General features: G+C 44.5%; 1 protein-coding gene across 1 annotated transcript in view; it reads right to left on the bottom strand.

Moving 5' to 3' along the window:
- acap1 (ArfGAP with coiled-coil, ankyrin repeat and PH domains 1) overlaps nt 1-24,693 on the bottom strand; it is a 135,289-nt gene that overhangs the window by 65,871 nt on the left and 44,725 nt on the right. Inside the window, exons 3-6 of the mRNA XM_072258455.1 lie at nt 18,996-19,115; nt 17,873-17,926; nt 16,664-16,722; nt 3,898-4,081 (exon numbers count right to left, since the gene is read on the bottom strand). Of these exons, the coding sequence (XP_072114556.1) occupies nt 3,898-4,081; nt 16,664-16,722; nt 17,873-17,926; nt 18,996-19,115 (417 nt within the window). The remainder of the gene's footprint in view (nt 1-3,897; nt 4,082-16,663; nt 16,723-17,872; nt 17,927-18,995; nt 19,116-24,693) is intronic.

The raw sequence follows: 24,693 nt of genomic DNA, 5'->3' as shown, positions 1-24,693 counted from the left end.
CAGTTATAATGGGTGACTTCAATCTACATATAGATTGGGTGAACCAAATTGGTAAAGGTGCTGAGGAAGAGGATTTCTTGGAATGTATGCGGGATGGTTTTTTGAACCAACATGTCGAGGAACCAACTAGAGAGCAGGCTATTCTAGACTGGCTTTTGAGCAATGAGGAAGGGTTAATTAGCAATCTTGTCGTGAGAGGCCCCTTGGGTAAGAGTGACCATAATATGGTGGAGTTCTTCATTAAGATGGAGAGTGACATAGTTAATTCAGAAACAAAGGTTCTGAACTTAAAGAAGGGTAACTTTGAAGGTATGAGACGTGAATTAGCTAAGATAGACTGGCAAATGACACTTAAAGGATTGACGGTGGATATGCAAAGGCAATCATTTAAGGATTGCATGGATGAACTACAACAATTGTTCATCCCAGTTTGGCAAAAGAATAAATCAAGGAAGGTAGTGCACCCGTGGCTGACAAGAGAAATTAGGGACAGTATCAATTCCAAAGAAGAAGCATACAAATTAGCCAGAAAAAGTGGCTCACCTGAGGACTGGGAGAAATTCAGAGTTCAGCAGAGGAGGGCAAAGAGCTTAATTAGGAAGGGGGAAAAATGATTATGAGAGAAAACTGGCAGGGAACATAAAAACTGACTGTAAAAGCTTTTATAGATATGTAAAAAGGAAAAGACTGGTAAAGACAAATGTAGGTCCCCTACAGACAGAAACAGGTGAATTGATTATGGGGAGCAAGGACATGGCAGACCAATTGAATAATTACTTTGGTTCTGTCTTCACTAAGGAGGACATAAATAATATTCCAGAAATAGTAGGGGACAGAGGGTCCAGTGAGATGGAGGAACTGAGCGAAATACATGTTAGTAGGGAAGTGGTGTTGGGTAAATTGAAGGGATTAAAGGCAGATAAATCCCCAGGGCCAGATGGTCTGCATCCCAGAGTGCTTAAGGAAGTAGCCCAAGAAATAGTGGATGCATTAGTGATAATTTTTCAAAACTCGTTAGATTCTGGACTAGTTCCTGAGGATTGGAGGGTGGCTAATGTAACCCACTTTTTAAAAAAGGAGGGAGAGAGAAACCGGGGAATTATAGACCGGTTAGCCTAACGTCGGTGGTGGGGAAACTGCTGGAGTCAGTTATCAAAGATGTGATAACAGCACATTTGGAAAGCGGTGAAATCATCGGACAAAGTCAGCATGGATTTGTGAAAGGAAAATCATGTCTGACGAATCTCATAGAATTTTTTGAGGATGTAACTAGTAGAGTGGATAGGGGAGAACCAGTGGATGTGGTATATTTGGATTTTCAAAAGGCTTTTGACAAGGTCCCACACAGGAGATTAGTGTGCTAACTTAGAGCACACGGTATTGGGGGTAAGGTATTGATGTGGATAGAGAATTGGTTAGCAGATAGGAAGCAAAGAGTGGGAATAAACGGGACCTTTCAGAATGATAGGCAGTGACTAGTGGGGTACCGCAAGGCTCAGTGCTGGGACCCCAGTTGTTTACAATATATATTAATGACTTGGATGAGGGAATTAAATGCAGCATCTCCAAGTTTGCGGATGACACGAAGCTGGGCGGCAGTGTTAGCTGTGAGGAGGATGCTAAGAGGATGCAGGGTGACTTAGATAGGTTGGGTGAGTGGGCAAATTCATGGCAGATGCAATTTAATGTGGATAAATGTGAAGTTATCCACTTTGGTGGCAAGAACAGGAAAACAGATTATTATCTGACTGGTGGCCGATTAGGAAAAGGGGAGGTGCAACGAGACCTGGGTGTCATTGTACACCAGTCATTGAAAGTGGGCATACAGGTTCAGCAGGTGGTGAAAAAGGCGAATGGTATGCTGGCATTCATAGCAAGAAGATTCGAGTACAGGAGCAAGGAGGTATTACTGCAGTTGTACAGGGCCTTGGTGAGACCACACCTGGAGTATTGTGTGCAGTTTTGGTCCCCTAATCTGAGGAAAGACATCCTTGCCATAGAGGGAGTACAAAGAAGGTTCACCAGATTGATTCCTGGGATGGCAGGACTTTCATATGAAGAAAGACTGGATGAACTGGGCTTGTACTTGTTGGAATTTAGAAGATTGAGGGGGGATCTGATTGAAACGTATAAAATCCTAAAGGGATTGGACCGGCTAGATGCAGGAAGATTGTTCCCGATGTTGGGGAAGTCCAGAACGAGGGGTCACAGTTTGAGGATAAAGGGAAAGCCTTTTAGGACCGAGATTAGGAAAAACTTCTTCACACAGAGAGTGGTGAATCTGTGGAATTCTCTGCCACAGGAAACAGTTGAGGCCAGTTCATTGGCTATATTTAAGAGGGAGTTAGATATGGCCCTTGTGGCTACGGGGATCAGGGGCTATGGAGGGAAGGCTGGTGCAGGGTTCTGAGTTGGATGATCAGCCATGATCATAATAAATGGCGGTGCAGGCTCGAAGGGCCGAATGGCCTACTCCTGCACCTATTTTCTATGTTTCTATGTTTCTATATATCCACCACTCTCTGGGTGAAAAAGTTTTTCCTCAACTCCGTTCTAAATGGCCTAATTCTTAAACTGTGGCCTCTGGTTCTGGACTCACCCATCAGTGGGAACATGCTTCCTGCCTGCAGCGTGTCCAATCCCTTAATGATCTTATATGTTTCGATAAGATCCCCTCTCAGCCTTCTAAATTCCAGAGTATACAAGCTCAGTCGCTCCAATCTTTCAACATATGACAGTCCCGTCATCCCAGGAATTAACCTTGTGAACCTGTGCTGCACTCCCTCAATAGCAAGAATGTCCTTCCTCAAATTTGGAGACCAAAACTGCACACAGTACTCCAGGTGTGGTCTCACCAGGGCCCTGTACAGCTGCAGAAGGACCTCTTTGCTCTTATACTCAATTCCCCTTGTTATGAAGGCCAGCATGCCATTAGCTTTCTTCACTGCCTGCTGTACTTGCATGCTTGTTTTCAGTGACTGATGTACAAGAACACCTAGATCTCATTGTGCTTCCCCTTTTCCTAACTTGACTCCATCTAGATAATAATCTGCCTTCCTGTTCTTACCACTAAAGTGGATAACCTCACATTTATCCACATTAAACTGCATCTGCCATGCATCTGCCCACTCACCCAACCTGTCCAAGTCACCCTGCATTCTCATCACATCCTCCTTACATTTCACACTGCCACCCAGCTTTGTCAGTAGCTCTTTGTAATATTCCTGCCCAATTTCAGATGACAAAAGAAAATGATTGGGTGGAGAGAAAGAGAAACTATATTTTCTGGCCAGTGTTGGGAATGGCAGCAGGAAGCATCCTCTGCAACAACCTCCTGCAGGTGGGCTGGGTGGGTGGTGTGGGGGGAGGGGGATTGAGTCAGCTGGATTCTTCTGGGGTAGTGGGATTAAACATGACAGATCAATTGTAGGGAAAGAGTTGTGGATCCCAATTAGCTATGGCAAATGAGAGGGATCTCATTGAAACCTACCGAATATTGACGAGCTCAGATAGCGTGTATGTGGAGAGGACGTTTCTAATAGTGGGGGAGTCTACAACCAGACAGCACTGCAGCAGAATGGGACATCCCTTTAGAACAGAGACGGGGAGGCATCTCCTTAGCGAGAGGGTGGTGAATCTAAGGAATTCATTGTCACAGACAGCTGTGGAGGCCAAATCATTGGGTATATTTAAAGCAGAGGTTGATAGGGTCTTGATTATAAAGGTGTCAAAGGTTATAGAGAGAAGGCAGGAGAGTGGGGTCGAAAGGGAAAGTAAATCAGCCATGATTGAAAGGCTTGATGGCCTAATTCTGTTCCTGTGTCTTATGGTAAAAGAACAGGCTTGAGGAGCTAAGTGGGTCAAGGACTATGTAGGAGGGGTGGGGTAAGCTCATACCTGGAGCACGTAATCCAGCGACACATGGCGGAATGCCCTGCGGGCTGCCAGGAGAGTGCTGGTGACTTCATCCACCTCGTGTTGCTTCTTGGGAGTTGCTTGCGCGTTCCTGTTCAACGCATTCTCCAGGTCCTCACTGCTTTTATCAAAATGCTTCTTTGTGTCCTTAAACTTCCTCACGTCCCTGCAACAGGGAGAAAAGGATTAGGGACTTACACAGGGGCAGGAGGGAAAAACTTTTTCTCGTGAACAGGAAAATCAGACTCAGGTTTAATATCACTGGCATGTATTGTGAAATTTGTTGTTTTGCAGCAGCAGAACATTGTAATACATAATAATAAATAACACTATAAATCACGATAAGAAGAACTGTTCATTCGTTACAACACACATAAAAGTTGCTGGTGAACGCAGCAGGCCAGGCAGCATCTATAGGAAGAGGTACAGTCGATGTTTCGGGCCGAGACCCTTTGTCAGAATGAACTGAAAGACAGCCAGGACTTTCAGTTAGTCCTGACGAAGGGTCTCGGCCTGAAACGTCGACTGTACCTCTTCCTAGAGATGCTGCCTGGCCTGCTGCGTTCACCAGCAACTTTGATGTGTGTTGCTTGAATTTCCAGCATCTGCAGATTTCCTCGTGTTTGCTGTTCATTTGTTAGCTTGTTTGTTACCTGCCGTGTCATATGACATGGGTGATCATGGTCTCATGACCATGATTGTTCTTCGCAAGTGGTTTGCCATTGCCTTCTTCTGGGCAGTGCCTTTACAAAATGGGTGACCCCGGCCATTATCAACACTCTTCAGAGATTGTCTGCCTGGTGTCAGTGGTTGCATAACCAGGACTTGTGATCTGCACCGGCTGCTCGTACGACCGTCCACCACCTGCTCCCAAGGCTTCATGTGACCCTGATCAGGGGGCTGAGTAGGTGCTATACCTTTCCCAAGGGTGACCTGCAGGCTAGTGGTAGTGACATATCTCCACCCTGTGCACAAAGATGTACTGCACATATAAGAATAAATTTAGTAAGTGTTACAAGAAGAGAGAAAAAGTAGCGAGGTAGTGTCCATGGGAAAAATTGCCAATTCAGAAACCTGATGGCAGGGAGGAAGAAGCTGTTCCTGAAATACAGAATTGCCTTCATCCTTCTGTATCTTCCCCTTGATGAGAAGAGGGCATGTCCTGGGTGATGGGGGAGGGGGTCCTTGACGGAAGCCCCCTTTCTGAAGCATCACCTTTGGAAGGTGTCCTCAATGCTGGGGAGGCTCATGTCCCCGATGGAGCTGGCTGAGTTTATAACTCACTTAACGAGGCTCTGTGACTAGGGCGACGCAGCGGGGTAGCGGTTGGCATAACACTTCACAGTGCCAGTGATCCAAGTTCAATCGCCACTGCGATCGGCAATGAGCTTGTAGTTTCTCCCCGTGACAGCGTGGGTTTATTTCAGGTCCTCCCACACTCCAAGGACATGCAGGTTAGATTTGTAAGTCGTGGGCACACTATGTTGGCCCCAGAAATGTGGCGGCACTTGAGGGTTTCTCCCGGCACACGTTGGTCGTTGACACAAATGACGCATTTCACCGAATGTTTCAATGCTTGAGTGGGGTCACAAGAACAACCTTGCACTCACCATCAACAAGACCAAGGAACTGATCGTGGAATTCAGGGAGGGGAAGTCTCTACCAAAGGAGGTGTAAGGTGCTCCCTCACTCCGCTAGCCTGCAGGTCACCCTCAGGCAAGGTGTAGCACCTGATTAGCCCCCGACCAGGGTCACGTGAAACCATGGGAGCAGGTGGTGGATGGCCGTACGAGCAGCCGGTGCACTTCACAAGTCATGGTTATACGACCACTGACATCAGGCAGACAATCTCTGAAGAGTATTTATAATGACTGGGGTCACCCGTCTTGCAAAGACACTGCCCAGAAGATAGCAATGGCAAACCACTTCTGTAGAAAATCTTGCCAAGAACAATCATAGTCATGGCAAGAGCACGATCCCTTACATTATATGAGGCCTGTTGAGATGGGTTTAGGAGAGGACTGGGATAAAAGTGAGTGGTTAATGGTCACTGCAATGGCCTGTTTACAAATTTCACAATAAATGCCAGTGATATTAAACCTGACTCTGATTCTTTTTAAATTGAGATACAGTTCGAAATAGGCCCTCCCAGCCCTTTGAGCCTCACCGCCCAGCAAACCCCCAATTTAATCCGAGCCTAATCACGGGCAATTTACAATGACCAATTACCTACCAACCAGTACATCTTTGGACTTTGAGGGGAAGCCGGAGCACCCGAGGAAACTCACTTCTGAAGAATTTGCCAATTTGCCAGGAACAATCACGTTCATCAATAGAGCACAATCGCCCATGTCACACGACATGGGTCACCATGAGTGAAAGAGCACTGTGCAAAAGTCTTAGGCATCCTAGCTATGTAAGACTTCTCACAGTACTGTACAGAGGAGAGCATTGTAACTGGCTGCATCACTGTCTGGTATGGAGGGGCCAATCCACTGGATCACAAGAGGCTTCAGAGGACTGTATTCTCAGCCGACTTTCCTCCATACCATCAAGGACGTCTTCAAAAGGTGACATCTCCGAAAGTTGGATTCATCATTAAGGACCCTCATCATGCAGGATATGTGCTCTTCTCATTGTTACCATCAGGGCAGGAGTACAGGAGCCTGAGGATCCACATTCAGTGTTTTAGGAACAGCTTCTTCCCCTCTGCCATCAGATTTCTGAACGGATATTGAACCCATGAACACGACCTCACTATTTCCTCCTTGCACCATATATCTATTTAAAAAAATTGTAACTTATACTAATTTGCAACGCCTGCACTGAATTGCTGCTGCAAAACAAAAAATTTCACAACTAATGTCAGTGGCAATACTGATTCTGATTATCTGATCTCACGCACCAATCTCTTTTATGACTCCTTATCAATTCCCGCTGGAAATCCAAATGTACTACCGTCTATATGCACTCTTACATCCAAAAAGAACTCTAGAAAGTTTACTGAATGGGACTTTCCTTTCATAAATTCATGGTGATTTTGTTGGTGTACAATAAGCTTTTCCAGGGGGACAACAGGTTCTTCCCCACTCCAGCATCTTGCTAACAAAATTGCTAAGCTAACTGATCTATAATTTCCTGCTTTTGATTACCCTCCCCCCTAGAAAAAGGAAGAAGAACTTGTGGTTTTCCAATTAACTTCCCAGAACTCGGTGATTTTTGAAAAAATTTAACCAATGGTTCTGCAATTTCTGTAGCTATTTCCCTCTGTAACCATCAGGTTGGAGGCTACAGAGGTAGCCTCCAATCTGACGGTACGAACTACAATTTCTCTAATTTATGGTAATTTTCCTCCTCTCTCTTCTCTCTTTTTCCATGCCCCACCCTGGCACCCCTCTCACCCTTCCTCTTCTCCTCACCTGCCTATCACCTTACCCTGGTTCCTCTCCTTCCCTTTCTCCCATGGTCCACTCTCCTCTCCTATTACATTCCTCCTTCTTCAGCCCTTTACCTCTTCTACCTTTCTACCTACCACCTCTCAGCTTCTTACTTCGGCCCCACGCACCTGTCTTCACCTATCACCTTCTCTCCTGCCTCCCCCACCTTTTTATTCTGGCGTCTTCCCCCTTCCTTTCCGGTCCCGAGGAAGCGTCTTGGCCTAAAACGTAGACTGTTTATTCATTTCTATAGATGCTGCCTGACCTGTTGTGTTCTCCCAGCATTTTGTGTGTGTTTCCCTTAATACCATGGTTGCAGTCATCAAATCCAAGTGACTTGTCTGCCTTTAGTTTCATTAGTTTTTCCCTTAATGTTCATGTTTGCATTGATTAGATTCAGATGACTTGTCTGTCTTTGTTCCATTACGTTTTCCAGTACTTTGCCTCTTATAAGACCATAAGATATAGGAGCTGAATTTGGCCATTTGACCTATCAAGTCTGCTCCACCATTTCATCATGGCTGATCCATTAAATTCTTAGCCCCAATCTTCTGTCTTCTCCCAGTATCCCTTCATGTCCTGACTAATCAAGAATCTATCAACCTCCACTTTAAATATACCCAGTGACATGGACTTCCCTGCTGCGCGTGGCAATGAATTCCACAGATTCACAACATTCTGGCTAAAAAAAAGTCCTCCTAATATCTGTTTTAAATGGATGTTCATGTATTCTGAAGCTGTGTCCTCTGGTTTTAGACTCCCCCACCACAGGAAATATCCTCTTTACATCCACTTTATTGAAGCCTTTCAACATTTGATACATTTCAAAGAGATCCCCCCTCATTCTTCTGAATTCCAGTGAGTACAGGCCCAGAGCCATCAAACATTCCTCATATGATAATCCTTTCATTCCCAGAATCATTTTTGTAAACCTCCTTAGAACCTTCTCCAATGCCAGCACATCCTTTCTTTGATAAGAGGCCCAAAACTGCTTGCAATACTCCAAATGAGGCTTCACCAGTGCCTTGTAAGGCTTCAGGAATTGGTACAAGTTCTTTCATTCCAATTGAAATTAACTTCCCTGCTGTCCTTGGTATATGTGCAGTGCCTTTCACTGTGAAAGCAGATGCAAAAGTGGCTTAAATTAAACTATCTTCTATTTCCTTGTTTTCTGTTGTGACGGTGGACACTGCCGTGGAATCCAGGTGCGCTGGCAGGTACGCAGCAGGAAGAGGTCAGGCACCAAGTGTCGCTACACTTCTGGCACCATAATAGCAAGCCCACAATGCACTAACCCTAAACTGTACATCTTTAGAAAGTGAGAGAAAACTGGAGCATCTAGAGGAAACCCACACAGTCACAGGGAGAATGTACAAACTCCTTATAGAGAGCGGTGTGAATTGAACCCAGATTGTGACTTCTGGCACCGTAAAGCATTACACTAACCATGATATTTCCATGCCCTGCAATCACCCCACACTTAATTCTTCCGTTTTATAAATTGTTGTTCTGATTTACACTCTTGACCAATTTTCTCCCCCTGTGTTAGCATTCTATTCTCTCAATGCTGCTTCCTAAAGAATTTAAAGCCCTCTGGTGTGGAAGTATATTCAAAACTTTGAGATTTTTATATATTTAATTTTGTAATGTGACAAAAATGGAACCTGTAAAATCCCAGAGTGCTTTGCTATGTGCTGAGTGTGTACATGATAGGAGGCATGTAATGTCCTTGATCATTGTTCATTGTGTAACTAAAGGGAGGTTGATCTACTGCTGGCCTTGGGAAGTGCAGAGGAGATGGCCTGCAGAACAGATTATAGCCACAGCGTAGCCTGAAAACTTGTATACAAAAAGCAACTTTGTGAGCTGTAAATGAGAATCAGCCTCCATCCATGAGGACTGGAAATGTTAGCTATAAACCCATCTTAAAACAGATCGACTCTGTGTTTATTTTTGGTTCTTTGTTATAACACCTAGCGAGAGCAGCACGACACTTTGAATGATGCAACTTTCACTGCTCCGGATACTCTGGCTGTTGATCTAATGTTTTCCTTCATTAACCTCAGATGGGTTCATCGTTCCCCATTAAACTCCTCTTTTTAGTTGGGCTGAGCAATGGAAACTCCCACTGGGTGCACTAATGCCCTTGAAAGCAAGTTTATTCTCAAAGTATGTATATGTCAACACAGACCACCTTGAGATTCATTTTCTTGGAGGCTTTTTCAGGAAAACAGAGAAATACAAAAGAATCAATGAAAAACACAGAGACTGACAAACTACCAATGAACACAAGGAGACAAACAGTGCAAATAAAAAGAAGTTTTACAAAGTACTGAGAGTTTGAGTTGTATGGCCCTTAAAAGTGAGTCCATAGGTTGTGGAGCCAGCTCAGGGTTGATGTGAGTGAAGATATTCAGCTGTTCAGCAGTAGCAATCTATCAGAATCAGAGTCAGGATTATTATCACTGACATATGTTGTGAAATTTGTTGTTTTGCGGTAGTACAATACAGTAAAAATTAGTGTCAGTAACAATAAGAGATATAAAAAGTAAACAAGTCGTTCAAAAAGACAGCAAAATAGTGAGCAACACACACAAAATGCCAGGGTACTCAGCAGGCGTGGAAGTGAACGAACAGCCAACAGAAGGGGCAACGTCGACTGTTTATTCCTCTCTACAGATGCCGTCTGACCTGCTGAGTTCCTCTGGCACTTTGCGTGTGTAGCTCTGGATTTCCAGTGCCTGCAGAATCTCTCGTGTTTACAAAATAGTAAGGTAGTGTTGGTGGGTTCACGGACCGTTCAGAAATCTAATGGCAGAGGGGAAGAAACTGTTTTCAGAATCAGAATCAGAATCAGAATTATGTTTCTTATCACGGATATATGTTGTGAAATTGTTTCTTGGCAGCCGTACATAAAATATACCATAAGAAATATTTTAAAAATAAATGGATTGTGCATAAAGAGCACAAAAATAGTGAGGTAGTGTTCATGGGTTCATGGGCCACTCAGAAATCGGATCTCCTGGGCTCTTGGACATCAGACCAGCAGAGATGTGGTTGACTCATAACAGAACATTAAAACCCTTCTGCTGTGCAAAAGCATCCCTTGCTTGACCGTTTCTAGACTGACTAAGATGATAATTGGCCACTGTAGGCAAATGGACAAGGGGATTGATGGAAATGCATGAGAGGGAATAAGTTGCAGAGGGAACTAAGGAGGGGGAGAATGGGAGCTAAGGGATTCTGTCTTTGGTGACCCACGTAAACTTAATAGACCAAATATTTTACTTCTGTATTGTTATGTACCAGCTAAGATTCTAGCCCTGAAATGTGGCAAAGGATGTGGTCTGCTCCAGGCTTGGAGCTGGAGGGCTCCGTGACGTTTACTCAGCTCTGCGCTGAACTGCGGTGGAGATTGTAGTCTGCTCCGGGCTCGGTGTCTGAGCTCCGCAAAGTTTTCTTGGCTCTGCACCGAACAGAGGTGGAGGCTCTGGCCTGCCCCAGCTGCTCCAAGCTTCACGTTTGAGGGCTTCATAACGTCTAACGGCTTCACATCTATGGACTCACTTTTGTTCTGAATGCTACTTGCTTACTTTGATTGTTTGGGTGAGCACATTGCGGTGTTTGAGGGTCTTTTTTATGGGTTCTTTTGGGTTCCTTTGTTTTATGGCTGCCTGTAAAAACTGTCGAGGTTGTATAATTTATACATACTTTGATAATAAATGTACTTTGAATTTTGAACTATACCTAATTATGAGTGGTATTGTTAGTGTGAGTGCGAACAAGTTTTTTTCACTGAGGTTGGGTGAAGCTACAACTAAGGGGAAACTGAGGAGAAATTTCTTCACTCAGCGGCTGTTGTGAGTGTGGAACGAGACGCCAGAGGAAGTCGTGGATGTGGGTTTGATTTCAACATTGAAGAGAAGTTTGGCTAGGTACATGAAGCAGAGGCATAGAGGGCTATACTGCAGGTGCAGGTCAATGGAACTAGGCAGAATAACATTTTGGCACAGGCTAGATGGGCCAGAGGGGCAGGGGTAGAAGAAATAAATGTGCAGACTATTTTCTAAATGGGGAGAAAATCCAAAAATCTGAGATGCAAAGTGACTTGGGAGTCCTTGTGCAGAACAAGGTTGACTTGTAGGTTAAGTCAGTGGTGAGGAAGCAATGTTAGCATTCATTTCAAGAAATCTAGAATATAAGAGCAGGGATGTGATGCTAAGGCTTTATAAGGTACTGGTGAGGCCTCACCTTGCAAATTGTGAACAGTTTTGGGCTCCTTATCAAAGAAAAGATGTGCTGGCATTGGAGAGGGTTCAGAGGAGTTTCACAAAGATGATTCTGGGAATGAAAGGGTTATCATATGAGGAACTTTTGACGGCTCTGGGCCTGTACTTGTTGGAATTTAGGAGAATAGGGGGAGGATCTCATTGAAACCTTTTGTGTGTTGAAAGGCCTGGACAGAGTAGATGTGGAAAGGATGTTTCCCATGGTGGGGGAGCCTAGGACCAGAGGACACAGCCTCAGAGAGAGAGGGGCGTCCATTTACAACAGAGTTGCGGAGACATTTCTTTAATAAGAGAGTGGTGAATTTGTGGCACTTGTTACCACAGGCAGCTGTGGAGGCCAGGTCATTGGGTGTATTAATAGGTTCTTGATTGACCACAGCATCAAAGGTTACAGGGCAAAGGCTGGGGAGTGGAGCTGAGGAGGCGATAAAAAGATCAGCCATGATTGAATGGCAGAGCAGACTCGATGGCCCAAGTAGCCTAATTATGCTCCTATGCCTTATGATATTATGGTGTTTATGTGTTGTACTGTCTGAAGACTATGATTCTTAGATGACAGTGCACTCAGACACAGTGGCTACTCTGGGTCCAATCAAAAGTGTATTTGTTCGTCCTCTATGTCTCTTTTACGATCTCAAGTCCCTGCTGGGTATTCAGAACATCAAGTACTATAGGATTATCCTATCAGCGAGTTGCCTAATAGAGAAGGAACGGAGCTGGATCTTTTGCACGCCATTTGTTGAGTTATTGTCTGGACCTGTTGTGCTGAGAGGGTGTGCCGTCCAAAAAACAAAGTGCAAGTGATTGCCTTGGACATTTTTATTGTGATCACAAGACTCTGTTGGATGTTGGTAATGTCTAGTTTGCTGGTTTATTGGTCTGCGGGGGAGCTGCGTTCCCTCGCATATTGCATGGTCAAGACTCTCACTCCTTTGAGTCTCCTGTTATGATCACCAGTGAAGGCGATGCCCACGCTCGCTGTGTGACACTAGATTGGGGGCTGGCCCCTCTCATCAATGTAGCTCTCTGGTGTTCACTCAGTGCTGCCTCCAGTGCTCGCTCGGAACTTGCTCGGTGCTGCTCGCCATTGCTCGCCCGGTGCTGCTCTCCAGTGCTCGCTCGGTATTCGCCCGGTGCTGCTCTCCATTGCTCGCCTGGTGCTGCCCTCCAGTGCTCGCTCAGTATTCGCTCGGTGCTGCTCTCCATTGGTCGCTCGGTGCTGCTCTCCATTGCTCGCCCGGTGCTGCTCTCCATTGCTCGCCCGGTGCTGCTCTCCAGTGCTCGCTCGGTATTCGCCCGGTGCTGCTCTCCATTGCTCGCCTGGTGCTGCCCTCCAGTGCTCGCTCAGTATTCGCTCGGTGCTGCTCTCCATTGCTCGCCCGGTGCTGCTCTCCATTGCTCGCTCGGTGCTGCTCTCCAGTGCTCTCTTGGTATTTGCTCGGTGCTGCTCTCCATTGCTCGCCCGGTGCTGCTCTCCATTGCTCGCCCGGTGCTGCTCTCCAGTGCTCGCTCGGTATTCGCCCGGTGCTGCTCTCCATTGCTCGCCTGGTGCTGCCCTCCAGTGCTCGCTCAGTATTCGCTCGGTGCTGCTCTCCATTGCTCGCCCGGTGCTGCTCTCCATTGCTCGCTCGGTGCTGCTCTCCAGTGCTCTCTTGGTATTTGCTCGGTGCTGCTCTCCATTGCTCGCCCGGTGCTGCTCTCCAGTGCTCGCTCGGTATTCGCTTGGTGCTGCTCTCCACACAGGAGTGCTCTCCACCATCACAGTTTTAATCCAGGACATGAGGGGATACAGGGAGGGGAAGGCAGGAGATTGGCCTGGATCAGCCAAGATGAAATGGTAGAGCAGAATCGGTGGCCTAATTCTGCTCCTGTATCTAATGGACTTTTGGTAAAATGGTAAATTGGATCTCAGGGTTGTATATGGTGACATATATGTACTTTGATAATAAATTGAATTTTGATTCAAAGCTGATATTTGTTGGAACAGCAGCTAACAAGTTACACAGTGGGCAGCCACCACCTCCCTTTGGGGTGAAGTTCAGCCACAAACAAAATCAGTTCTGGTGAGGTATCCCCCAATCCTGCTGATGGTCACAGTCTCCGTCTGTAAACCACAGGATTAGACTGCTCTGACCTGCGACCGGTCAACAACATCAAGAGCAGCGAAGTATATGGGAAAACTGACACCTACAGATTACACACCACCTTGTTCTGGAAACATAATAACATCGTTGTTGAGCGTCAATACTAGAATCCCATCACACGGTGCCATGGCGACAACCTTTCCCTCGATGTCATCAAAGGTGCTGGTCACTGACTTCAGGAAGAAGGGTGGTGCACAGTCTCCTCTCTACATCAACGGTGTTGGGTATGAGAGGGCCGAGGGTTTCAAGCTCCTAGGAGTGAGCATCATCAATAACCTGCCCTCGTCCAGCCACATGGATATCACCATCATGAAGGTTCAGCAGTCTCCATACTCCTTCAGGAGACTAAAGAATGTCCCTATCAACCCTTACCAATTTGTATTAATAACCATGGAAGACATTCTGTCTGGATGCATCAAGGCTTAGCAAGGCAACTGCTCTGTCCCAGGCTGCTAGAAGCTAGGCAGCACCGTGGTGTAGTGGTTAGCACAACGCTGAACAGCACCAGTGACCTGCGTTCAGTTCCTGCTGCTGTCTGTAAGGAGTTCATACGTTCTCCCCGCGTCTGCGCGTGCTTCCTCCCACAGTCCAAAGGCTCACCAGTTGGGCAGTGTAAATTGCCCTATAATTAAGCTAGGGTTGCTGGGCAGCACAGCTCAAAGGGCCGGAAGGCTATATTGTCAGTCAATCAATCAATCAATAAATCAATAGACAAATAAATAAATAAATAGATCAATCAGTAGATAGATAAATAAATAGATCGATCAACAGATAGATAAATAAATAGATCAATCAATAGATAGATAATTAAATAAATAGATCTATCAATAGATAGGTAAATGGATAAATAGATCAATCAATAAATAGATAGATAGACTTTAGAGATGTAAACACAGCACAGTACATCACAAAAACCAGTCTCCCCTCCATGGACTCTGTCTACACTCACTCTGCCTTGGAAAAGCCGGCAGCAGAATCAAAGAGCCTTACCTCCCAGGACATTCTCTCTACAACCCCCAACCAGGTAGAAGATACAAAAACCTGTAAGCACCTCCCACCAGGCTCAAGGACAGCTTCTATCCCAGTGTTGTCAGACTCCTGAATGGACCTTGTGTGTGATAAGATGGACACTTGGCCTGACAATCTACCTCATTATGATCTTGCACTTTATTGTTTACCTGCACTGCACTTTCTCTGTAGCTGTTACACTTTATTCTGCATTCTTGTTCCAGCTCAGTGCCCTGTGTAATGATCTGATCTGATGCAAGACAAGCTTTTCACTGTATCACAGTGCATGTGGCCAAAACCAAAACCAAAACCATTTCCCAAACCAGTGGTATGAGGGACTATATAGACAACGTGGGCAGCTGCAGTTTCATGAGCATCTTCTCAATGGTAGTTAGGGATGGAGAACATACACTCTGTGGTCAGTTTATTAGGTACATCCTGTATCTAATAACATGGACATTGACTGTATGTTCCTGGTCTTCTGCTGCTGTAGCCCATCCACTTCAATGTTCAACATGTTGGGTGTTCAGAGATGCTCTTCAGAACATCACTGTTGTAATGTGAGGTTATTTGAGCTACTGTTCACTTCCTGTCAGCTTGAACCAGTCTGGCCATTCTCCTCTGATCACTCTCATTAACAAGGCACTTTCACCCACAGAACTACTGCTAATTGGATGTTTTTGTTTTTCACACCATTCTCTGTAAACTCCAGAGACCGTTGTACATGAAAATCCCAGGAGATCAGCAGTTTATCAGATACTCAAACCACCCCTTCTGGCACCAACGATGGTCATAGTCACTGAGATCACATTTCTTCCCCATTCTGACATTTGTGGCTGAACAACAGCTGAACCTCTTGACCGTGTCTGCATGCTTTTATGCAGAGTTGCTGCCATATGATTGGCTGATTAGATAGTTGCATTAATTAGCAGATGAGCAGGTGTATCTAATAAAGTGGATGCTGAGTGTAAGTCTTCACCAAAAATGTCAGGAGAAACTTTCTGACCTCAGAAATGGGTGAGTACAGATAGAGTGACATGTGAATACAGATGAAGACAGAAGCACAGAGAAAGTGATTCAGAAGTACAATAGAACACAGAACGCAAAATGGTACAGCCCCTCGGCCCACCAAGTTGTGCTGACTTTTTAACCTACTGGGATACTACGTAGAAATTTGTGATGCCTAATTTGGAGTACTGTGTGCAGTTTTGGTCACCTACCCACAGTTAAGGTTGAAAGAATGCAGAGAAAATTTACGAGGATGTTGCTGGGGCTGGAGGACCCGAGTTACTATGAAAGGCTGAATAGGTTAGGACTTTATTCAGTAGAAGACTGAGGGGAGATCTGAAAGAGGTGTACAAAATTATGATGGGAGTACTGTAGTCAGTTTAAATGGCTCAGCATGGACTAGATGGGTCAAAGAGCATGTTTCTATGACTCTGAGAGCAATCTGACCCTTCCCTCCTAAGTAGCCCATTTTTCTTTCATTAAGTCAAGAGTTAATTCGTGTATACCGATGCTATAAAGAGAATTTTCTGGGGCTAAGGACACCCAGGGTCAGTGAGTATAAACTGAAAATAGAACAGTAAAGCACAGTACAGGCCTTTAGCTGACCTCTTCACCTACCCCAAGAGCAATCGAACCCTTCCCTCCCACATCCATGTTCCGAGCTAAGAGTGTCGTAAATGTCCCTAATGTATCTGCCTCTACCACCATCCCCTGCAGCGCGCCCCATTCCACGCACCCGCCACTCGCTGTGCAAAAAACCTACCATATATCCATATACACAGACTCAGGCATACATTGGGAGACAGAGTTGCACCAACAGTATTTGAGCAGGATGTCATCTGTACCCGACTACAATACTCACTCCTTGATGAAGTTATACAGATGTTGCTTGACTGACTTCTGGGTCACATCGATGAGCGTCTGTAACACACAAGAGGCAGAGTGAACCAAAGCACACTGTGGTGAGGCAGAAGCTAGAATCTCTGGGATTCAACACAAGAGATAGAAGCTGGCCATTCATTGCCCCAGCCACTCAACCATTCAGTAACATCACAGTCTCTGCACCAGGCTGTCATGTTAACCTCATATCCCAAAATTCCCTTAGCACCCCAATTTCTGCTCTTTGCTTGGGCTCGTAAGGAAACTCGGCTCTGCTATCAGCCTTATGACCCAGTGGTGAGAAGACCGCCTTTCATTAACAATATACGTCGAGGGTCAGCATGATTTGGAGTTCAGCCAGACAGGAGTGTTGAGAGGCTCCGATTAAAGAAAGCCTGATTTGAGTGAATGCTGTGTAAGTACTGCTCGTACACAGTTATCAGTCGGCAAGAAGTAACAGATCGTACACCACATCAAATTATAAAGAAAGTAAATTTACAGATTTCAGCTTTATCAAACAGTTAGTAGGAAAGAGAAAAGAAAAAATATATATATAATGGCCCAATCCAGTTAACCTAGTCAAAATGTGCACATAAAGTTGGAGCTCAAGCTGGAGATGTCTTTACTCACACGCTGGACCCACCGTCCATGTGAAAGCACATACTGCATTCTGAACTTTGCTTGAGATCCTTTTCGAACAAATGGGCTCTCTCTCAGGAGCACTGGCCTTCCCTCCATGGAGACATTCATCTGCACAAAGCACCATGCAGTGGGGATGTTCCTTCCCATGGCATTCTCAGCCATCTTCCCTCCTATCCTCTCTACCACTCCCACCAAAACACCGGAGAACCAGACTACTGTCCGTCACCAATCTCTCTCCACCCTGCTTTCTCTAGAACTCACTCCTGATCCCACCATCCTGATTGGCTGACAGAACATTCCTAAATTGAACAACATGGCATATTATCTCTTGCCGAAACCAAAACATTCTACTAACTGGACAAACTGCTTTTGCAAAAAACTGCTGTAGTGAAATACATACAGCATAGCAGCAGAAATCTGAACCAGGACATTTCATACAGATGGATTCACCATTCTTGTTGAGAGAACTTTGAACAGTTCTAAGTGCTTCATTAACAGTCCTCTGGATTATACAATCCTGAGAAGGTCTCAGTCCCACACAAATACTCACCGTCTGGTACTCAATCATATCATTCAAACTGGAGGAAAACTTTTCCAGGCACCCCTGTGTGAACAAAGAGTCACAGCTGTAAAGAAATGCCATCAAGGACTCCCACCACCTTCCCACTGCTGCCTTTGGGTAGAACGTATAGGAGCCTCTGGACTCTCACCACCAGGTCCAGGAACAGTTACTACCCTACAGCTATCAGGCTCCTGAACCAGCCTGGATAACCTCACTCACATCGACACTGAACTGATTCCACAACCTATGGACTCGCTTTCAAGGACTCTACAACTCAACTTCTCAAATTTATTAATTATTCATGTACTTATTTGTTATTATTATTTGATTTTATTTTTATATTTTCACAGTTTGTCTTCCTTTGCACATTGGCGGTTTGCCCATCTTTGTCTGTGTGTGGATTTCACTGATTCTGTTGTGTTTTTATGTTCTACTGTGAAAGCCTACATAGTTTGTCTGTGTGTGGATTTCATCAATTCTATTGTCTTTTTAGATTAGATTAGATTAGGTTCAACTTTATTGTCATTGTGCCGAGTACAGATTCAAAGCCGATGAAATGCATTTAGCATCTGACCAGAAATGCAAAGAATAGTGTTATTTACAAACTAACTGTGAATAAAAAGTAAGTGCTACAGCACACAAATATAAAAGTACTGAGACCGTACGATATGGGTGCAATACTGCTTAGTGCTGTGATGTGAGGTTCAGCAGGGTCACAGCCTCAGGGAAGAAGCTCTTCCTGTGCCTGCTGGTGTGGGAGCGGAGGCTCCTGTAGCACCTACCGGATGGGAGGAGAGTAAAAAGTCCATGGTTAGGGTGTGATGTATCCTTGATAATGCTTTTCACCCTGCCCAGGCAGCGTTTATGGTAGATGTTCTCAATGGTGGGCAATTGGGTGCCGATAATGTTCTATTGTGAAAGCCTACATACTTTGTCTGTGTGTGGATTTCATCGATTCTGTTGTGTTTTTGTGTTCTACTGTGAAAGCCTGTGCATACAGATGGACACAGGATACAAAACATCCACATGTACGTAGACCGGAGGAGGGAAGGGTGTGTGGTTACTGGGGTGGGATGCGTTTGAAATGGACTCACATCTCATGGGTACTCACACTCATCATCTCGTCCCCCTTGCAGTGAACTGCCAGGTCACGGATACCATTCACAAACTGCTTGCTGTTGGCACTGTATGTCCGGCCGGCTTCCAACATGGCACTGCATAACTTCACCAGCTGAAACAAGAGGCCACACACTGATCACAGCTGTCAGGGCGGCTGGCAGCAGCAATTTGTACCTGGTGCTTCCCTGAATCAAAGGCTCGGTGGCAAGTCGGGGAAACATCCGGGTGCTGATGGACCGATGGGGTGGGATTGGGAGAAACCACGGAGCCAATTGCAACCCTCTTCTCTAACCCAAATCAGCTTATTGAATTGTAAGAGTTTTTCTGATATCTACTGACTTATTTATACTTAGCATACAAAGACTTCACAAGAAGTTGACCCAAACCCAGAGCTGAATTCCAAAACAGAAGAGATTCTACAGATGTTGGAAATCCAGAGCAACACGTGCAAAATGCTGGCTCACAACGTAGACCATATATCCCCTCGACAGACGCTGCCTGACCAGCTGAACTCCACCAGCACCTTGTGTGTGTTGCGCTGAACTCCAAAAGTGAGCTGAAACCTATTCCTGTACCACATCAGATCAATTGTGAGAATGTGGCAAGTGCACAGTGGCCAATCGATCACGCATTAAATCAGCTGGGCCTCCTACATGACAGAGGCATTCTCTTTTAGGACGCACATGTTTTCGTCTTAGTGGGCATGGTTTGTCACTCGCACTGTGTAAGTTGCCCTGCAGGTATCATGGCTACTATGGCATTTACTCCAACTACTTAATTGTCGTTCCTGCCCCCCCCCCCCCCCCCGCCGTATACCTAACAATTACTCGCAACATCAAGGCAGCATTTGACCGGATGTATGTTATGGATCCCCAGTAAATGCCAAGTTACATGGCATCATGGTAAAAGAACCACCTTGGTTAGAAGCACACTGTAGAAGCCATGTATCTGTCCTCTATCTGCTTTCTGTGTTGAGTGTTTATTATGACAAGAAGTCCCATTAAATGGCAACTTCATCGAGCTCATCTGCAGAACAATTTAAATTCCTCTCTTTAATGTCTCTTTTCCCCTTTCAAGGTGGCTGAGGTTCTGTCGGAGTCCATGATCTACAGCTGCACTCAAACTACTGCTCTCCATGCGGTGGGTTCCTGCTCTGCTCCCGGAACTCGCCGACCGGCCATGTTTGACATCTCCAGGAGCGGCCTGGAAGACGTGTGCCTTCGTGGTGTGGCCTCAGGTGGCCCTATGGATGACCAATTCCTGACCGGTGTCACCCCAAGGGAGATTGGAACATCGAGACAGTGGGTGCAGCTGTTGGAGGCCCTTTCACTCGAGCAATCGTGCTCTCTCTCTCTCTCACTAGTGAGACCGAGATGCTGCGGCGTGCCAAACTGTTTTTTGTTGGACAGCAGATCACGGTCTCTTTTTGGGTCTTTGCTATTGCTTGCTAGGTGGGTGGTGGGTCCTGATGCTTCTTGTTAGACCAAATGCGGGTAGGGGGAGGGTTGATGCTTTCCTGCTGCTTGAGCGTGGGAGAGAGAGGGGGGGGTCTCTGGGATTTTAAGGCTTTTTCCTATCTTTCATTCTTTGGGGGTTTTTCTTCTGTTTCAAGGATGTCTGTGAAGAGTAAGGATTTCAGGTTGTATACTGAACACATTTTCTGATAATAAGTTGAACCATTGAACTGCTGAACCATTAGTGGGGCAAAGGAAATAAGTTATGTATTCTTCCTTATTTCACAGCAGGTTGTGGCTTGGGACCAGCCGGGGTCATATCTTTGCTGACCACTTAATATCACGCCAGGGTTATATGTCTGTTCATTGCTAATAAGGGACTGAAAGAAGGAATTCGACTCTTTGAAGCAATCATTTCTGAGGGTGTGCCATTGGAACTGAGAGTGTGCCATGCAAGTATAACAACCCCATGGTGGGTGCAGGCTAACGGCAATTGTTTTGATCGTGGATTAGTGTTTTGCGTCACACAAAAGAAAATGATTATTGTAAATCACCCATCCCAGTCCCAGGACATCCCTGCAGGAGTTCCTCATGACAATATCGTTATTCCAACTGCTTTAACTGCTTCTTTGATGATCTTCCACCAGGAGACGGGAGGTAGAGAGGTTTATTGATGACTGTGGAGCAGTCCATTTGCAACTGCCATGTAAATGAGGCACTTCATGCTTGTATGCAGCAAGACCAGGATGACACCAAGACTGTGACCATAGCGGACAGGGAAGAAGGCTATCAGAGCTCGCAGCAGGATCTGAACCAGCTAGAAAAATGGGCTGAAAAATGACAGATGGAATTCAATGCAGTCAAATGTGAGGTGTTGCACTTTGGGAGGACCAACTAGGGTAGGTCTTACACAGTGAATGGTAGGGCACTGAGGAGTGTGGTAGAACAGAGGGATCTGTGAATATAGATTCTAGGTAGATAGGGTCATAAAAAGACCTTATTGCATATTGGCCTTCATCAATGAGAGTACTAAACGCAGGAGTTGGGATTTCATGTTGAGTATTGAATGCAGGAGTTGGGATGCCATGCTGAAGTTGTTGAAGATGTTGATGAGGCCGCATATGGTGTCATTCTGGTCACCTACCTTTCTTTCTTTTCAATCTTTTTATTAGTTTCATAGAATATAAACATAACATAGCAATAATACAAATTTGTTGGGAATACATTGTTTTATTTACCATCAGTAATTATAAAACCAAATAGTATTTAATTGACAAAACTCCCAATCATGTAGGATACCAATGAATAATACAGGAGAAAAAGAAAATATCTAGACAAGAATCATGAAAAAAGAAAAAAAAATAAAACTCCCTCAAAAAAAAACTAATCTAAACAGAATTAATCAAAAAGACCTGGGCAATTCTAACAACGTAAAAATGGAAGAAAAGAAAACCTTAGTGTCGACAACTCCGTTCCTCTCAACCAACACTACAGAGAAGTAAAATAAGTTTGGAAATGGTCAAATTACATCATATGAAAATGCTGAATAAATGGCCTCCAAGTTTTTTCAAATTTAGTGGAAGGGTCATAAACCACACTTCTAATCTTTTCCAAATTTAAACACAATATAGTTTGTGAAAGCCAGTGAAATACAGTAGGAGGGTTAATCTCTTTCCAATTCAGCAAAATGGATCTTCTAGCCATTAAAGTAAGAAATGCAATCATCCGGTGTGCTGAAGAGGTTAAATGATTTGAGTCTATCATTGGTAAGCCAAAAATAGCAGTAATTGGGTGAGGTTGTAAGTCTGTATTCAGAACTGTTGTAATAATATCAAAAATATCTTTCCAATATTTTTCCAACAAAGGATATGACTAAGACATGTGAGTTAAAGAAGCTATCTGGGAGTGACATCTATCACATATAGGATTAATATAAGAATAATAACGAGATAGTTTATCTTTGGACATATGAGTCCTGTGCACTACTTTAAACTGTATCAACACACGTTTAGCACATATAGAGGATGAATTAACTAATTGAAGAATTTTTTCCCATTTTTCAATCGGTATAACAATCTTAAGTTCTCTTTCCCACCTCCCCCTCGTACCCCATCTGTTACTTATTTTTATGCACACATTCTTTCTCTCACTCTCCTTTTTCTCCCTCTGTCCCTCTGAATATACCTCTTGCCCATCCTCTGGGTCCCCCCCACCGCCCTTGTCTTTCTTCCCGGACCTCCTGTCCCATGATCCGCTCTTATCCCTTTTGCCTATCACCTGTCCAGCTCTTGGCTCTATCCCTCCCCCTCCTGTCTTCTCCTATCATTTTGGATCTCCCCCTCCCCCTCCAACTTTCAAATCCCTTACTCACTCTTCCTTCAGTTAGTCCTGACAAAGGGTCTCGGCCTGAAACGTCGACTGCACCTTTTCCTACAGATGCTGCCTGGCCTGCTGCGTTCACCAGCAATTTTGATGTGTGTTGCTTCTCTTTCCCAATCAGTTTTAATTTTATTGGAAACATCAGGACATAATTCATAATTATGTTATAAATAATTGCTACAACACTTTTCTGAGAGAGATTTAGATCTAAATTTTTTTCCAAAATATCCATTGGATATGAGTGTGGAAAATTAGGAGAAACAGTAATTAAAAAGTTTCTAATCTGTAGGTATCTAAAACAGTGAGATCTGGGTAAATTATATTTATTAGAAAGTTGATCAAAGGAGATGAAACAATTATCTAAAAATAAATCTCGAAAACGTACTATACCTTTGGTTTTCCAATCAAAGTAAGCTTGATCCATAGTGGAAAGTTGAAAAAGGAAATTAGATATAATAGGACTTGCTAAAATAAATTGATTCAACCCAAAAAATCTTCGGAATTGAAACCATATATGTAAAGTATGCTTAACTATTGGATTATTCATTTGTTTATACAATTTAGAAGAAATAAAAGGCAGAGAAGTTCCTAAAACTGAACCCAAAGAAGACCCTTGTAATGAATTACATTTGAGATTTACCCAATGTGGATTTAAAGGTACATCCAAATCTCGTAACCAAAATTTTAAGTATTGAATATTAATTGCCCAATAATAAAATCTAAAATCCCTTTAAAAATTTCTGTAACTACCTAACCTAGGATTTTTGTTCTGCCATATATATGAGGAAATTTTTGAGTCAACATTATCAAAAAAATAATTTGGGATAAAAATTGGAACCGATTGAGATACATATAGAAGTTTAGGCAAAATAATCATCTTAATAGCATTAATCCGACCAATCAGAGACAAAGATATTGGTGACCATTTAGTAAACAAGAGTTTAATCTGATCAGGCTTATGTTGTTCTTCTCAAACCAATCCACCAGCCGCTCCACTTCCTCTCGATACTCTGTCTCGTCATTGTTCTTGATAAGGCCAACCACTGTTGCATCATCTGCAAGCCTGATGACACAGTTTGAGCTGGATCTTGTGTCAGCAGAGCAAACTTCAGCGGGCTGAGCACACAGCCTTAGGGGCACCAGTGCTCAATGTAATGGGATGACAGATGTTGCTGCCCAAAAGGGCTGACTGTGGCCTTACTGTTAAGAAGTCAAGTATCCAATTTGCAGTGGAAGGTGTTGAGACCCAGTAAGGACAGTTTTCCCATCAGTTCCTGGGGTATGACGATGCTGAACGCTGAACTGGAGTCTATAAACAGCAGTCTGGAAAATGAGACCCCATTTTCCAGCTGGGACAGGACAGAGTGGAGAGCAGAGGCTAAAAGACTGGCACAACATCACAGACCTTCACTCTGGCAACCTCTATGATGACACTGGTGCCAGGCTGTATCAGCATTTGCCCTTCCCTTGGACTACATCAGTGACGTAGAGAGGGGGAACCCACTGCATGGGCAACAGCCGGTTCTTCAAATCTTCCCGCCCAGGCTTGCGCCCTGGAGAAGACACAGTCCACCAGAGGCGCAAACCCATGATCCCCTGAGATCAACGGCTGCCGACTACTAATTCTATAATATTATGGACATCCATTTCCTGAACTTTCCATGACTGTGTAATTGGTAATATTGCCCAGATGATTCTGGGGAATGAGTTGACATGGGTACCAAACCAAGTGCGCATCCTCCTTCCTTACTGGACTAGAAATATACTCCCTAGACCATTATCCTGGACACAATTCAGAGAGCCTGCACCCTCACTGCATCCAAAGTACTATTATCCTGATTTTTATTGGGATAATTA

The sequence above is a fragment of the Mobula birostris genome, chromosome 5, assembly GCF_030028105.1.
Source record: "Mobula birostris isolate sMobBir1 chromosome 5, sMobBir1.hap1, whole genome shotgun sequence".
Taxonomy (NCBI): Eukaryota; Metazoa; Chordata; class Chondrichthyes; order Myliobatiformes; family Myliobatidae; genus Mobula; species Mobula birostris.
This window is presented reverse-complemented; position numbering and strand designations above follow the sequence as displayed.